The sequence below is a fragment of the Pelodiscus sinensis genome, chromosome 26 (assembly GCF_049634645.1).
Source record: "Pelodiscus sinensis isolate JC-2024 chromosome 26, ASM4963464v1, whole genome shotgun sequence".
Taxonomy (NCBI): Eukaryota; Metazoa; Chordata; order Testudines; family Trionychidae; genus Pelodiscus; species Pelodiscus sinensis.
The window spans coordinates 4,240,387-4,258,647 of NC_134736.1; the positions used below are offsets into that span (position 1 = coordinate 4,240,387).

Here is an 18,261-nt window from a genome sequence, read left to right on the forward strand (position 1 = left end):
AACGGGATACTCTATTCCAGAATAAAAGTGAGTAATTATACCAGAATAAGGTCACTTTTATTCCAGGATTGCATCCACCAAGAACTATACCGCTGCAGTTCTGCCGGACAATTCCCCTAGTAAACAAGCCCTAAGAATTGCCTTGACAAGTCCAGCCACATTCCTTAAGAACACAAGACCGGCCAGTCCAAAAGTCCAGCTAGCCCAGTATCCTGTCTTCTGACAGTGGCCAACTGGAAGAGGCAAGTCTCTCCTCTACTCCCTACCCCGTAGCTAGTATCTCTCCCATCAGGAAAGAAAAGGCAGCATCTCTACTGACGGGCTGGGAAAGTGGCAAAAAGTCAACGCAAAGTACAGGGTAATTGAAATGACAAAGCTAGAGAGCTGCAGACAGGAGGTAACATTTCAGAGGCTCTCCACAGTAGGCTGCACAGAAAGCTCCTTTTGTTTCCCATCTGACTCCGAGCTTAACGTGATCAGTGCTGTGTCACTGCCCCAGTCAGGGGATGATGGATTCTGGCAATATGGGAGCCCCCAAGGACTCATGTTAAATGTCGGAATGTTTCTTCACAACAGCAGGCCCTCTGTTTGCACCCTGCATGAGGTAACGGCCTCAGTGCACTAGGATTTCCCTATCATCTCAGACAAAACGAGCCTTCAGCGGGGAGGAGTGTCCAAATACAGGCCACTGCCCTGTTTTCACAATGAGCAGGGAGATGTAATCAGGCCCATTTAGAAAACCATTAGCTCTGAGGGGAGGAAACATATTCCCCATATTTTACAAACAAACACTTAAATTAGCATTAACCACCTTGACACCAGGAAGGAGGATCTCCCCCGTGACAGACAGAGAGAGAGAGAGAGAGAACGCAGTTCCTGCCAATAGGGTTGCCAAGTTTGGTTCAATGTATTCCTGGAGGCTTCAACATCATCTTTAATTCCTAGAGACTCCAGGACAGTCAGAGGGTTGCAAGCCACATGGCTTTGGGCAGAAAAGTAAGCGGCTGGTTATGCAGAACACGCAACAGAGTCAGGAGGTGTGTGTGTACCTTAGATGCACCGATCGCCTGCTGCAACAGGGCTGCAGGCATAAAGTGAGGATACATAGGGGACCAGTACAGCAGTGGAGGAGGAGAAGGGGAAATGAAAACACACGCTGTAACCATGCTGTGTGTTGTGAAACATAACGGGAAAGGGGCGGAAGGGGGAATCTCACAGACCATTTCTTGTACCATAATCAAATTCTGCAGTAAAACTGCATTCCCCCAAATCAATAAAGACTAACACATAGTACTTATTTAGTATTTCAATACCAAGGTACTAGACGCCTCTGAGATTTAAATAATCATCTTCCACAGCCTGACAGACACTGACTGCCAAAGAAGATGCTGAAGTAATAAACCTGGCTAAATCAGTTTGATGTTCTATGTAAGAACAGTGGCCCAGAACAGCACATAAACTCATTAGAAACCCACCAACAAGAGGCATTTCTCAAGAAGCAGGCTTCCGTTTTAACTCAAGCCGCTGACGGATGGAAAGTTATGCTGTATGTTTCACTTCTTTTCCATCTCATGCAACATGTAGCCTGTGCATACTTACAATGCAACCTCGTTGACTGAAAGAGACAGCGTACTGTTTTCTTCATACATAATGGGACATGCCGCTCCAGATAAGGGAGTCATTTTGGTTTGTAAGCTTTTCATGTACAGACATGTCCCGCTCAGCTGTTTTGGCAGAATTTCCATGATCCCTGTATGAGTCTGCATCCCTGCCAGTTAATCAGCTACACTTGCTCTTGATCTAATTAGGAACAAACTTTAGAGATCAGTTTGAGAGCAGATGCCGGATTTAGGGAGCAGGGGAAGGTAAGAAAATTCACCTTAGAAACAAGCGACACCAGGTGTGTGGAGGAAACTGGGGTACACGTGTCCAGGAAGTGAAACCTGAACTCAGCATTGGAGACAACTCAGCCATCTGTAGCATGGTCTGAAAGGCACACGGGCTCTCTGGAGTGGAAAAGAACAGCCGTTAATGGCTGCACAAGCCTCGCGGAGAAGCTGAAGGGATGAGGGCATTCAGACAAAGAGCGCATTGATTAGGAAGATGGACACGATGATGTTTCAAGGCCAGGAAATGGAGGAGACACAAATTCCTTCATTTTTCCGTTAGTCTTACACGGATAGCATCAAGCGATAGCAAGTTGCTCAGCAAGGCTTTGACCCTAAGTCTGAATCTTCTTTACAGGAGTGAGATTTCAAATGACGACAGCATCCAGAGGACCCAACTAGAGTCAATCCCACTGTGCTACATGCTGCACAAACACATAGGAAAGCACAGTCCCCCCACAAAGCTGACAATCAGCTTAGAAGCTGAATGTGGAATTGAGTCTAAACCTAATTCTCCTTCTCTCAACAATGTATCATTTAATTACATACAGGGCACCCTGTATTTAAGCAGAGATCCCTTTTGCTGAAGTAATTCAGAGGCTGCATGTAATCGACTAGTTAGTTCTTTTAGTCACAAAGACACCCAAAACACCTTTTAGTCCCAAAACACCTTTGGGGTCAGTTGTGACTTGAGCGCTCTCACGTACTGACTGCAGAGAAGGTAAAACTGCAGAACTGTTTCTAGGCAGTATTGCCTAGTGGTTAAGTAAGGGACCTGTAACAACATATTTTTCTATAGCCATATGGGAAGCCTAAAACCAGACTGAAGAGCAGCAGCCATTAGGTGTAAAGTTTGAAGTCACATACTCACAGTCTATCTAAATTGCATTAAAACAGTGTCACGCCAGGCTGGGAGAAGGAGATCTTGTCCTAATGGCACCTACTGTCACCAGATAAAGAAACATCTCAAAATGGGCAGAGAAAACTTAGTTTAACAGCATTTAGTCTGGCAAGAAACTGTGCAATAGTTGAGGTTATGGAATCGTTATTCTATGATTATGGTCCTCACTTTCCTGTTGTTTCTGTGATATCTCCATCTGGTTTTTAATTGTTTCGCTCTGCTGTATAATAAAGTTTGCTAAGTGTAAATCAACAAAGGTAGTGAGGTCTGATTGGTTAGGTAATTCTGTTACATTATGTTATGATTGGTTAGTAAAATTATACTAAAAATAATTGGTTAAGGTAGAGCTAAGCAGGACTCAAGTTTCACTATATAATGGGGTCCAAGGAGAACAGCAGGAAAAGAGGAAAGGAAGAAAGGAAAAGCAAGAAGGAAGGAAGGAAGACCTGGAAGAACTCACCTCCAAGATACAGCCGAAGACCAGAGCTGCCAGGACTCCTCTGCGTGACTATGATGAGCAGCAGCTAGTATCCAGAGAGACTGACCTTGCCTGGCCAGCTGGGGAATTCTGCCTGCCTTTATCAGGATCGGTGAGCATGACATAGTGGCTGTGTCTACATTGGCCCCTATTCCGTAATAGGGATGCTAATGTAGCACTTGGGAATAGGCAAATCCGCGGGGGAATTAAATATCCCCTGCGGGATTTGCATTTTCATGGCTGCCGCTTTTTTCCGGCTTGTAGATAAGCCGGAGAAAAGCGCCAGTCTGGACGCGATCCTCCGGAAAATAAGCTCTTTTCCGGAGGATCTCTTATTCCTACTTATAAGTAGGCAAAAGATCCTGCAGACCCACAGGAAGTTACACCCTGAGCCCTAGGAATTGGGTAAAGGTGTGTGTCCCTATAAGTGTGAAAGGCATAAGGAAATTTGTGTGGGTACCAGACTGCCTGTCCGGATCCCTGGATTCCATTCTCAGTTCTGCAATCGACTCCCTGTGTGTGACCTCTTGTGTCACTTAAGTAAACTGAGGTACAGAGAATTTATCTACTTCCTTACTTCACAGAAGGGGTTTGTGAGGCCTCATAGTTTGTATAACGCACTGGGTCACTGCGAAGTAAATAAAGTCCTAGAAGCAATGACTCGATGCTTGATCCAGCTTTCCTCATTCCATTGGGAATGAGTCAGCACATACAGGTACCAAAGGCTACTGTTCACACAGCTTCTGTCAGAGTTCATTTGTTTACTGAGATTATCAGATAAAAATCTTACACAAATTTGAAATCTGTTTTAGGTGAGGGAAAGCTCTTCTCTCTATGTACATTCCACACAGCAGATGGCAAGAGGATTAGCCATTTTCTTTTGGCACCAAAGAGAAGGATTAGCATGGGCTTCAAGAGACTCAAGAATGCAATTGGTCGCGGGGGCTGCCTCTAAGACGCAGGCATGGAAGAGGGCTGGAATTTACATAGCAGTTAGTCGGTAAAATATCGAACATACCCTGCAAAGACGTATGGTGAGAAGATCAATTAGTATGGAGTGAGGGGGAGATAAAATGGTAGGAGGGCAAGGAATTCTTCGGCATTACAAGCCCCAGCCCTGATTTCCAGTGTCCTTTCAAGCTTGTAAGACACAGTTTGAGTGGGACACTTCCAAACATCATTCTCCTTTCCTACACACTGCACTTTCCCCAAATCCCAACACTGAAGTACGCACCTGTATGGAACTTCCTCCTGCGGGAAGTCCAAGTAATACCGAATGAAGAATCGCTCCGAGTCTTCCCGCTCCCCATCGGTAACAACACTGCCATTAAGCTTGATGATAGACGGCAATCTGCAGGAAGACACGGAGGAACGCTGTTAACGAGGATATGCAAACCTATCTCTGATGATCAGCAAGACTCTAGAGCCAATAGCAGCATGTGATTTTATCCTCAGCTGAGATCCCAAAGTCTTACTCTCCAAATACTATACAGCATACCTGTCAATAATTAGAATGATGTATTATCTTACTTCTGTGCTATGTACTATATATTTGAGAGAGTTTGTTTATTCCCCCATCTGCGTGTGTGTCTGTTCAAGAATTCCTCCTAAACGGTAAGGACTAGGACACCAAATCTGGCATGCAGCTTCCTCTTATGGTCTCAGGAGTAGCCGTGTTAGTCTGTAGCTATAAAAACAATGAGCAGTCCTGTGGCATCTTACAGACTAACAAATTTATTAGGTCATGAGTTTTTGTGGGTAAAAGGACACAAATCAGCCATGAAGAATGGTAACACATAAATCTGTGTAGGAGAACAATTTAACCACCCTGGACATTCAATAATGCATTTAAAAGTAGCCATTCTTCTACAAAAGAATTTTGTCACAGTAGGAAACAGCTGAACTGGAGTTCATTTACAAGTTCAACACTATCATAAAGAATAAAGAACACTTGAATAAAGATCTTAACTGGTTAACACCCTATAAAGGCAATTTCCCCGCCTTTGATATTTGCATCTCCACATCAAATACTGACACACATCCACCATGGCTTAATGAGCTTCCCTAACACAGGTACAACAACTGAAATAGCTTCCTATGTTGTTATAGATACACCTCAGATTCTGTAATTTCCACTCCAACTCATCTGATGTAGTGGGTTTTACCCACAAAAGCTCAAAACTTAGTAAAATTGTTAGTCTCTAAAGGTGTGTCTACACTGCACCCTTAGCTCAAAAAAAGCTATGCAATTCGACCTACACAAATTGCAGTTTATTTCGAGTTAATTTTGAAATAGAGCGCTATTCCAAAACATCCCCAAATACGAGGTTTACAGGGACATTGGAATAGCGCACCTGTTATTTCAAAAGATATTTCAAAATAACGGGTGTGCCGTCAAGACGCAGAATAGCTATTTTGGGATAATGGAAGTGTCCCGAAATAGCGCTGCTGTCTAGATGTACCCTACGGTGCCACAGGTCTGCTTGTTGCTTCCTTCTCTGATAACATACAGCAAAGTAAGGGTTTGGTTGTGCCAGGAAAATGGCATGTGCCAGAATGGGATTGCTTCTGATAAAACACCTCAGAATAGAGGATCATCACACAGGTGAAAAAAGCTGGCTAGGGGCACCCTGTCTGGAACTGCCCAGCCTCTCACACACCAAGAGCCCTTCAGGGAGTCCGGGGCGGGGGAGGGGGGGAGAAGGGAAGAATGAAGCTTCCTTCCGCGTCCCCCCCCCCTTCCCCAAATTCATACAGCAACGTTGCTGGCTATTCCCCTTCATCAGGGTGCAAGGAAAAAAGGTAGTTTGCTTCATTTCTCACCCTAGCTGGGGAGTGCAGAGGGCAGATGACCCTGGACCTGCCCCAGCTGGGGCACATGCTCCTCTCCCCGGGATGTGCCTATTAGAACTGCAGCAGCCATGGAGAGGTGCATCTCACCTGGCCCCATGCTCCTGCAGTAAGAGTGTGCTGGGGTTATCTTCTCTCCCTAGGGCAGCCTGCATACAGAACCCCTCACCCCCAGCCCCACCCCCGAGCAATGATTTAAATGAAGAAAAACAAAATGAATCGAATAAGGACCTGAGCAACGCTGGGAAAAATCTTCTGGTAATAAATATTTAGCACTAGTACTTAACCCCGGGAGTTAGGATTCCTGGATTGCATTCCCGGCTCTGGGTGGCTCCCTTGGGACCTAACATGCACCCTTTAAAAACAGGGCCCATTTCAGACACCTCAAATTGGTCCCCCCAAAAGCCTCAGTTATTTCTCAAAATTTACACCATTACCTTCCACATCCTATGGCAAAAATATGAGATTTAACTTCCTTCAGTTAAGGTTCATTTTGTGGCCCAAAGAAGTTACATATTCCCTTTGGATACAATAGTACAGTATATTAGATGGGTCAGCGTATTGCAAGTATTAATTAGAACTGATCGACACTTTCACTGACTTTTTTTGAACTATTTTTGTAATTTTTTTTCTTTTTTGTTCAAAAAAATGTTTCTTTTAAAAAAAAAATCTGTTTTCAGGACATCAAAAAGGTAGTTTTCTATTTCCTTCCCCCATCTCTTCCCATAATAAGGAGAAGGTGAAGGGGTAATTGCTTTTCTTTTTCGACAAAGCAAATTAAAATTCTGTTTCATCCAAAATATTCCATAGATATTTACATACCATTTTTCTACCAGCCCTAACTGGTACACAGTAATACATAGTATTCTATATAATATTTTACTGGTTTATAGCAATACAGTGCAGCATATATAATTACTGCCGTTGGTTCACTCACACCAAAGGGGTCACTACACATTTTAACCTTTTACGGCACACTCGACCAAACATCTTATGCACCTTCCTGAACAGCCAGGTAACCCACCCCTTGAAACTGAGGAACACCAGGAAGCGTAACCCCAACTCTCATGACACTGCCCTTTTATCACCTACTAAATGTTGCATTTAAAACATGAGTGACTGGAGAAGTGGAAACATTCTCAAAGCAATATTTATGGTACAAATAGAGAAGCAATACAACAAATGTTTCCCAATCTAGTGCCTAACTTGGGAATATCCACCTATGCTGATGTTGTATCTGTTGAAATAAATATTTAGACTTTCTAATGGACAAATACCTGGCTATTAACAGCTTCCGGCGCTCTTCAGTGGTATAGGACTGCAGAAGAGGGATTCCTAGTAATCTCACTTCCTCAAGCTTAGGGAAAGAGTTTAGTTTGTCAATGTCTTCCCAGCAATGCAGACCTGCTTTAAGAATTGAGTAGTTTAAAACACAGAGCATACACAGTATAACAAAGACACCAGCTATAGGCAAAAGGTCATACAAGACAGGTGTAGCCAATTTGCTCATTTTATCATTGTGTTATTTAGCATATGAGTTGACTGTTACATTATTCCCTGAATCTCTCAGTATGGGGGAATGACAATCAGAGTTTGTCTGACAAGTCAGTGACCTGCTAATGAAATGCTGGAGACGGAATTCCTTTATGTTGCTCCTTCATGTGCCCACATTAGCTCACCCATGCTGTCCTACCATCTGGAGGGACCATCTATGACAAGGGAGTTCCACCGCCATAGCCTAGTCAGTCCTTGGCATCTCTGATGAATGACAATTAGCATCACATAGTATAGCTGTTTTGATCAAATGGACTCTGGTTAATTACTGTGGAAGCCAAAAATCAAATGGTAGCTTTCAGGAACAACCATGCTAGGTCTTCATTTGAACTCAGAACCTGCAGGTAGTCAATTCCCATGAGCCATCCAGCCTTTTAATGAAAATATTTCCCCCCAAGCCAGCTTTCCGCAGATCTGTGCTGCATTCTGAGAATTGAAGCCAAGTGGTGAGCAAAGGCAGGGATCAGATGACAATCTATTTGATTATGTGTTCAAGAATAAGTCTGATGTTTATCTTTGATTCCTTGTGTTGTGGCAGAAAACAGATACTTACACAGGATACTTCTTACATGCATGGTTAGCTCTTGTCTAATGTACCCAGTATTACACACTTTTATTAGAAACTGGTCAGAGGCTTTCACCACTTTAATAGCTCAAAGGGAAGCAGTATCTGTAAAAATACCAGTTCAAATAAAAACTGAAGGTCTGGTTTAAGCAAACCCAAATCAGATAATCAAGTCAAGACCATAGAGTTCCAGGGACTGCAGTGGTTTCAGAAGGTAAGTGATCATCCAGACCAGAATCGCAATTCCTTTGGGTAGCTGGGCATACTGAAGAGAGCTACCGACTCTTTCTTCCATGGAAAGTGTAATGCACTGGTCAAGTCAACTTGCAATTAAAATGTATTCCTTGTGTAATGAAGTCAGTCATGTGTGCACACCACGTGCACTAGGATACAAGTTAGAACTCGTGGTCATGACTCTGCTACCCTGGTGGACATAGTAGAAAATGACTGATAGGAAACTGGGTCATATTCAACTTCTACTTAAGCTGCTGTTGAGAATCTGGTCTTTGCGGGGTACTGTGTCTGAGAGAAAGCTAACGGAGGCAATTCCATTTGAAAACCAAACAGGTGATTTATATTTCTGGAGGTGTCCACTCTGACAAGAAAATCTAGTTCAAGTCCTATCATCCCACATTGAGATGTTAATAATATATGGAGATATACCATCTCATAGAACTGGAAGGGTCCTTGAAAGGTCATCAAATCCAGTCCCCTGCCCTCACAGCTGGACCAAGTACCATCCCAGACAGATTTGCCCCAGATCCTTAAATGGCCCCCTCAAGGATTAAACTCACAACCCTGGGTTTAGCAGACCAATGCTCAAACCACTGAGCTATCCCTCCCCATTACAATGCTTATGAAAACCCGTCACTTTCACATTGCTGGCGATCTCTGCTAACCCACAGCAGCCAACAAGACAAGGGCCAAATTAATCAATATTTAATATGCAAAAGCCTCCGCAACATCAGTTCACAATAGCTGCTGCATGGGGAAGAACAGCAAGAATTAGACTGGGACATGCCGAGATAAGGCTTAAAAAAAAGATTTAAAATAAGCAGAGTGTGTTGAGTAATAAACCCAGAAGTCTATGGTCCAATGCTTTAATTCACTTACATTAGGATGTGAATAAGACCACATCACTATCAACTATTCATTCTCCAGAAAATTGAAATATATGTGATCTTGTAGCAGTGGCCATAATTTCAGGACATGCTCATGTTATTTTACCAGTGAACCATAGCGACATTCTTTCAAACAGCAGTCTCAATTGAACTAATGAATTACCAATGCTATCCAAAACACAGTGGTGCATTTCATCGATGACACTTTTTTTTAATTCCACACCCTGCCTTTATGTAGGCAGTTACACTGGCAACTCAGGAACAGTTGTGGAGAAGATTTATAATCATCAGTTTCCAAGAACTCTCCATCCTCAAAGTTCCCCTTTATTCATGTAATTTAGTTCATGTTCTCATTGGGCTTTCTGTTCTATTTTCAACTTGAGGCTCCCTCCCACCATCCATATGCTGCCTCATCTCCAGGGAGCTTGGCCAAACTGCCTTCTTAGGAAGGCCCTCTACATCACTCAGCATTTTTCAAGTCTACAGAAAAGAAACCTTTTAAGTCAGTTAGCTGCAGTTTTATTATCCAGGCTATAAAAGAACTGTTTGGTGCTTTCATTGTATAGCATGTTGATACTTGTGAAAGGGGTTTTATTAATACTTTAATTCCTCTATGGCTTTGCATAATAAACCAACAGCAGCAATAATGGATCTATACTAGAAAGTCTTTAACGTGTGCTTTGATTCTTGTAAGTTAGGGGAGGAAAAGGGCCCATGACTGATGGAGGTTATCAGGCAGCCAAACTGGAACAAAAGATCACCAGGAAATTCATGGAGTTCCTTAAAACTAAGAGACTCAAACACACACTAGGAAAACAGCTGCAAAGGAACAGATTTTTTTTTAAACACAGCACTTAATCCCTAGGTTATCCAAATCCAGTTCATGAAGGAGTCACACTTGGGGGTTGGAAGCCAAATGTCATTTAGCACCTATGATCTGTCCCATAATTTCCTATCATTGGAGCCTGGAGGTACAGGTTGAACCTCTCTAGTCTGGCACCCTTGGGACCTGACCGGTGCCAAACCAGAGACTTTGCTGCACTATGGGAGTTCAATATTATCTAGCAGCATTACCAACACTTCCACTGCTTACTGGGCTGTTAGAAGTTGATTAGGACCAAATTAGAGCTAAATAACAGCACAAAACACAGAGCCAGGACTAGTGGCTATAAACACATTTTATGGAACTGCGGGAAACTTGGCCACACCCATGCTAAGTGGCCACCCAACTACAATCATGCTGGACCAGAGAGGTTCAACCTGTACCAATTGTGTTCATTGCTATGCCAGTTGCATCTCAACTTTCAGAAAAGAAAACTCTCTGGGGCAGCTTTGTAAGCCAAAGCATCTGGTGCACCAACTTCCATAAATGCAGTGAAAGAATGTAATATATAAACACGGGTGAGGGGTTTTGTTCTTCTTGATCCTCTATCTCCCCAGTAATCTACATGCAAATATGTGTGCCTGTAAGCGGACATTGGTCTCTTGAAGTTGATTAAACTGTAGCCTCGCTTCAGACTGCAAACTGGCTCCTCAGGTACCCACATTCCAAACATCACATCTTTATTTTTCCGGAAAGCATGGTGGAAGGGGGCCATAGCATTCGTAGGAAGGCTGTATTTTTCATTACTGCCACCAGGGGTATGTCTTCATCCAAGTCCATCAGTCGGATACCAGCTCAACTTCCGTAATGAATCTTGCACACTTGGGAATGAACTATTACTTAAAGACTGGGAAAGAGCCAGAAGAGGCAGGGAAAGCAAAAAGAAAAAGAAATAGGTAGCTTATTTATTGTCTTCTCCTTGCTGTGTTTCTCGAGTTATCAGACTGGCATCTGTTTGTGTGTTTTGAGATCAGTACCATTAGCTATTCCTAAGCCTCAAAGTCACATGTAGTGAGGAGTTCATTGTGATGTCTGTTCATCAGTCAACATCAAGCTGATACACAAGACACCTATCTATCTGAAAAATTGCATCCTGGTGGCAAAAAGTACTGCAGGAAGCTCTTTTGTATGCTTCCCAAAACAGGAAATGTGACAATCAATTGCAATACGGCAGATGATGTGCATGAAATTCTCTCAGGTTCATCTTCACCATTCTCATAGCATTCTAGCCAGAGACAGGCCATGACATAACCCAAAGAGGGAAAAAACTCTACTTACAGCAGCAATGGTTTTTCAAGATGCTTTGTCTATGTGGATCCCATTCCTGAGATGTATGCAACCCATTTGTACAAAGGTCTCAAAAGTGTACCAAGAGCAGAAGCCACATTTTGGAAAATTTTAGAACTAACTGTCACAGCTTGAACACCTCTCGTTGCAGAGAAATAGGGCTCTAATGTGGTTTGGGCATAGGAGGAGTAGGGTTTGTGTCAGAATTGTCTCTAGTCCAATTAGTGACCGAACTACACTAGTCGGACAGCTTGTATTACAGTCCTGCATGGGCTGCACTTAAGCATAGTTTCTAGACTTTGTTTAAAGACGGAAGATGACTGTAGCCTCTGGAACTAGTATGTCCAATAAGTTTATCCTACTAAGAAAAAACAGGCATGTGCTTTCCCCATTTTCTCTCATCTACTTAACACGCAAGTAGCCAGGAGGAAGCAAATCCACTACAGACTGCCAACATGTAGGAAGCTACTATCCAAACAACATACTTCTTCCCACCCCGGAAAAGCACATGCTTCAGTTTGCATGGTTTAGATAAGGGATCATCATTTACACACGGAATAAAGACAACATGCCGATTTCAGTACCTCACCTGATCTGTGCAAACTGATAGATCGCAGGTTTGGGAACAGCCTCGCCAAAGAATCATTTGATTCTTCAATGGTTGTCAGGTGATTATTGGCCAGGACAAGCGTGTCCAGGGATGGAAACATAATTCCTAGCTTTCGAATTTCAGTCCAGTCTTGAAGGTTATTGTCAGTTATGTGGAGTAATTTGAGAGACTGACAGCAAACTGGAGAACAAGACACTGTTTCATAGTCGTTAAGGCACAAGAAGAGCTCCTCCAAGCTGCACACAGAAAGAAACATGTTTATAGCCAGGTTGTTACCTGAAGGCTTCTTATTCAAAGGGAATGGTCTTACCTACAGGCCATTATACACACACTTTCCAAGCAATACTTAAATATGGCAAGCCCCAGCCCTCTCTGAAACCTCAGTATAGCTAGGACCTCCTCTAGCATCTTTTAGTCAGATGGCTGGCACAGTGCTACAAACTCCAGAGTACATTTTCAGCCAGGCCTCTACTTAGACACCATTTGTGACTTTGTGCATGTGTTTCAGAGGTGCCTGTACCCACTCTGCCAACTTGTTGGAATAAATATCGAAAGGCTACTTGAAAAACACACACATGAACATAAAGAAATGTTGTAAGAGTTTATAGCCAATAAAATCCACTGGCCAGGGCCACCTAACTGGTGTTGCTGGTGAAAACATGCATGCTGGGTTGGTTTTTTTTAGCAATGTCTGCATTTACAAGGGGAGGAGTGCACAAGTGGAGGCTGAAAGTCCATTCAGGTGTTTTACATGCATGGACATTCCCAACATCAAAGTCACTGGGGACGTACTGTACACCAGGCTTAAAATGAACACCAGGAACATTAAAGACTGTTACCACACTATCTCCCTCAACTTCTGGCCAACAGTCATTCACCACTCATGTGAAAACTTTCAGGGTGAAAGGCATGCATTTATCAGATGACAGCGGTGCTAACTGCTTTAAATAAGGCATGACAAAAGTATTAATATTACAGTGAAACATTTGTTATCCGGCACTCTGTTAACCGGCATTGACCCCAGCCACAATAATGTCACATCTTCAGGTGCACATGCTTGGCTTAGTTTACCATGACTGGCTTAATTTTTTATTTAAGAAGTACTAATTATCTTTAACTCAAAATAGAAATGAGACACCAATCGCCTCTCGCTACACAACTACCACTATTAAAAACTTGAGTTTTACTATTATTGTCCATTGGTTTTTCTTAGCTTGATGGGACCCTCCGATAACCGGAATGCCCTAATCCCCGAGCTTGCCGGATAACACAGGTTTTACTGTACAGGGAAATCTTCTGAACTGAGAAAAGATTCTGATAAACAGCCTAGCATCCCAAAGAAGAGGCCAACAAAAAAGATTCAGACTGAAGAAATTTAAAAAGAAATATTGAACTGAATAAAGAAATGGGAATAAAAATGATGGTCAGTGGATTTTTTCTTTTAATATTTAGCACTTTTCTATATTAAGATGGGAACTTAGAATTTCACATCTGATTAAATCTTTCTCAGAGTTGGCAATGGCTGAATATGTCTCTATTAAACAGAATTTATGCTACCATTGTCCCATTTAAGCAGCAATCATTACTGTTAGCTATCAGTAGGCTAAATTGGCTCCCTGGGAACAGAGTGGTGTCTCAATTAAGGGCGTAGTGGTTAAGCAGTACACTGTAATAATAGATTTCTTTACAGATTTGCATGAAGAGGAAAGTGATATCCAATTTAAATTGCAAAGGCATTTCAGGGAGGTAGAAAGCCACTGCCAAGGTAGAAACTGGACAGGACCTTGAGATTAACATGTGAAAAGTATGATGAAATCTTTAATGACAATTGACCAGACCTGAGATTTATGTCCCATCCAAAAGCCATTAACACGGTGCATTGCCATTTGTCCAATAGTGGCTCAGTGGAAAAGCCTGTCACATGCTGAATCATCTAGGCCCTAATTCATTAATGCATGCCAGTATTTAGATTTATGCAATGTGTCTGCGCACCCATGCTAAGATCTTGGCAAGATCAGATATAGAAACGCAATAAAACATTCAGTTGGCCCAATGGCAGGAGTTAAACCCATCCAAGTCCCAAAGAAACCAAGTCCTGGTCCTTTGCTCAAACCACTCACCCCCACCCAGCAACCTTTCCTGCTATGAGCTTTGTCCACATGCAGTCGGCATTTCTCCTTCCATACCAGACCCCCCTGCTTACTCTGGTAATTCCTGCAGTATTGTATGGACCGTTTCCCAGGAGGCTTTGCTGTTATTTAACACCAGTTTGCGAACACCAGCGAAAGACCCAGCACACGTTCTCTCTAAAACTGACAAATTCAGAGGGTTGGAACTCAGGTTTAGAAACTCCAAGTGGGGAACATTTGACACAATTTTACTGACCTAGTGGGGGAGAAAAGAAAACAAGAGAAAGAAACGTATCAGGAGGTAATCAGACCTCATTCAATAAATATTCCATCTTGTAGAAAGAGATCCGCCAGCAGGCCTGGGAGCCAAAGAAATTATATGGATTAAAAAAATAAGGCTTCTAGATAGCTATCTGTAATTCATACTCAGCTATTCACTGATCTCAATGGATTGGCTAATTGCACGTTCACCTCAACAGTTCCTTTAATTACACTCTGAAGGCAGCTTGATAAGGAAAAGCAGATCCCTAGAGAGAGATCAGAAAGTCCACCTGAAAACCAGCCTAAGAAAGAGCAAAGCATAGAAGCCAGCATCTTAGAAGGCCACCGGAGAAGCAAGAGCATGTCCCTGGAGCATATGATTGTTACACAGCTGGGTTGCTCCCTTATTCCCCACCAGTCAGAGACCACACACTTGCCTACAGTAAAAAGCTGATAGAATTTCTTTGTACATGGCACAATGGATTTCTTATCAGACTCCATTAACCTGTGAAATCACCAGCTCTCTCACTCATATGAGGTTGGAGTTGGAAGATTATAATTCAGCCCATACATACATGGAACAGTATGTGGGGCTAGCCACTGCGTTAGCCTGTTTCAGGTGCCTGCACACATAGCTTGGCGTTAGGATGAATGATCAGGAATAGAGAGGAAAGCCAGGACATATGTATCAAAGGTACAGAATATATTAAGGGGCATGTGATTGGGTGTGTAGAAGTAGGGGATGCAAATGTTTTGGGGGAACCGTAGCAGAGAAGCAGGCTGTATACATGGGATGGGACATATAGGGAGCACCGCCTGGGGGAGGTGGCAAATGGGTGTGTTACTTTTACTATTGCCTTCGGACATGGCTCATAACTAAATTGAGCATGACCACAAATAAGCACTAATCCAGAACTGACTGATAGAATCTAAGTTACCAACCGGTGGACCTTCCATCGGCCCATATAACATGAGCTGCTCCTGCTCACTCCTGTTCCTAGTGAACATGGGTCACTGCCACAAGATCATCCTCACAGCCAGCACAAATGGACCCTAATGTTGACAGCTGCCACAGAATCTTAACAAGCCCATGGAAACCAAACTCCTATTCTAACCCACAGAAAAGGGCTCCTCCGGGTAAGTGGTGAGCAAAAAGTTGCTTGGGAGCTTACACAGTCCCTGGCCTAGCAGACCTGTTCTGTGGTCAGAAGATTTACATCATACACTATCCATCTGCTTATTGTTTAGTGATTAGGAAATAACCTAAGATACTTTCTTTTAATAAGGTTAGGTTTCAGTTCAGCATTTTCTATCTCAATTTCCAGGAATGAAGAGTGGGCTCACAAACATAGAGCAGGAGAGGATCCAAGAGAATGGATTTTTCTACTACTACTATATTGCATTTATGTAGTGCATTTCATCCATGCACCTTGCAGCTCTTTACAAGCATTAATTAAGTAACCCTCAGAAGACCCCTTGTGAGGTAGGCAAGTATTATTAACCCAGTTCTGAAGAGGAGAAATCTAAAACAGAGAGGATAAAATGGCAGAATCAAATCGCCGAACTGGGAGTAGGACTCACGATGCTAAGCTGCCAGCCCTCTGCTCCAACCCTTTTGCTTGCTCGCTTTTTGTTAGTGATCTATATTGCTCATTAACCTCTTGGTGCATGGAATGATTGTTCCAGTGTTTTGCACTGAAGAAAAGTATATTTCTCACCCGCAGGAGTAGTTCAAAAATTACTCAAGAAACAGGTTTCCACGCCTGAGCGCGGGTCTATGCTGTGAAGTCAGGTTTGCTTAACTACATTACTCAGGGCTAAGGATATTAAGAAGCAGGTAATTGACTAATCATGTACTCAATACAATTTGTATCAAATACACAATTAGTCAATAAGCTGTGGCTCAGCAGGTGAAATGTAGCAGGAGTCAGGCACACAGGCAGTCCAGCTCCTATTACATTTAAACTGCAGAGCCGCAACAGGGATAGGTCTGGGATCTGGTGCGAGCCGGGACCCAGCAGTCCCGATTTACACCTGTCCCAGACTGCTACAGTTCTGCCTTTAAATGTAGAGAGAGCCAGGTGGCTCTTAAGTCGCAGCGGTTTGGAACCTGGTGCGAGCCAGGTCTGCTGAGTCCCAGCTAGTGCCAGGTCTCCCACCATGCACTGCAGAGATGGTGCTGGGGGGAGCCCTGATTCCCCCCTCCTTGCTGCCTCTGATGCAGAGGCAGCAAGGGGCGGGGGAAAGCAAGTAGTCACATAGTGAATCAACTACTCAATAAGCCTAAGCTTATCGGGTAGCCAACTACTTGAGTACTTGCTCCCTACTCAGGGCTACGAAAAATGTCATGCATGTAATTATGTTGACCTAAGTCCCAGCATAGACACTGCTAGGCCAACAAAAGAATTTCTGTCAACATAGCTACTGCCTCTCAGAATACAGACAGACAGAACCACCTCTCACGTTGCTACAAGTGTCTGTGCTACAGCTGTGCCTCTGTAGTGTTTGTTTCCGATATAGGCATACCCTGAATGTGTCAGCGCGATCAAGTTTATTTACTTTGACAGCTACCGAGCAATACACATGATGTTCAAATGTGAACTCTAAAACAAACACATTCACCTACTTTGAAACAACTGAGATGCTTGTATGTCTAACAATATAAATACAGTAATCGGAGCGGTTATTCCTGCTATTTAGCAAGGCACAGGCATAATCGCTTTACCTCATGCCAGTTGTCAAGTTTGTTGTCAGAGAGATCCAGCTCAGACACGTGAGCACAGAAGGCAGCGATTTCATTCTCTTCTCCTGCGCAGGTTATTCCACAGCTGTTCAACACCAAAACACTTGGAAGGTTGAGGCGATCTAAAACGGGGAAGGAACAAGATGCCTTCCAGTCAGCTTCATAAGATCATCCCTTATCGAAGAACACAAGCAAGTATGACACCCAACAAAGGAAGGGATTAATAAATAAGGTAGGAGTCACACAGTGATTTATATCTTCCAAGCAAATCCGGTTGTGATCTTACATTTTAAAGACAGATAATTGTATTAACAAGGAGGAGTCCTATGGCACCTTACAGGCTAACAAATTTACAAGTTTCCATTCCTGCATGTGACAAAGTAGATTCAGCCCACAAAAGTTTTATGCCCACATAAATTTGTTGGTCTTTAAGGTGCCACAGGACGCCTCATTTTTGGTGAAACAGATAAACATGGCTACTCCACAGGCCTCTGTACTAACAAGTCCACTTTAGATGGTTAAAATGAGGGAAAATTATAAACACATGAAGTGATTTCACTACATATGCTGTTTGATTACAGTTTGTGTTTTCTCTCACTTATCTCAGTGAAACCATATTTCTCAGTCTGTTTTAGTTTATTATCAGTTTCTAATCAACTTTACTTTAGCCCGGGGTGGGCAAATTCTGGCCCACATGCTGGATCTGGTCTGCAGGGTTAGTTCCTAGAGGGCTCCACCCTCCATGTTTCTCTCTTATTGGAGGATTGCAGCTCTGGTTGGCTGCGAATCACCATTCATGGCCAACATGAGCGGTGGAATGCGGCGTCACGGTCCGTGGTGCTTCCTGCTGCTCGCTTTGGCTGTAAATGGCGAATCGTGGCCAACCTGCTGAGGCGCAGGTAAACATAGCGGCGGTAACCCACCAGGGACTAACCCCACGGGCTGCGTTTCTTTTATTGCCCACCCCTGCTTTAGCACAAGGCTGCAACATTT

The 18,261-nt window shown here is 43.2% G+C and overlaps 1 protein-coding gene across 2 annotated transcripts in view; it reads right to left on the minus strand.

Moving 5' to 3' along the window:
• LOC102462950 (tubulin-specific chaperone cofactor E-like protein) overlaps positions 1–18,261 on the minus strand; it is a 113,837-nt gene that overhangs the window by 84,417 nt on the left and 11,159 nt on the right. For both annotated transcript variants that reach the window (XM_075909746.1, XM_075909744.1), the window contains 5 exons: positions 17,251–17,390; positions 14,339–14,520; positions 12,115–12,371; positions 7,393–7,519; positions 4,500–4,616 (listed from right to left, as the gene is read on the minus strand). In XM_075909746.1, the coding sequence (XP_075765861.1) occupies positions 4,500–4,616; positions 7,393–7,519; positions 12,115–12,371; positions 14,339–14,520; positions 17,251–17,390 (823 nt within the window). The remainder of the gene's footprint in view (positions 1–4,499; positions 4,617–7,392; positions 7,520–12,114; positions 12,372–14,338; positions 14,521–17,250; positions 17,391–18,261) is intronic.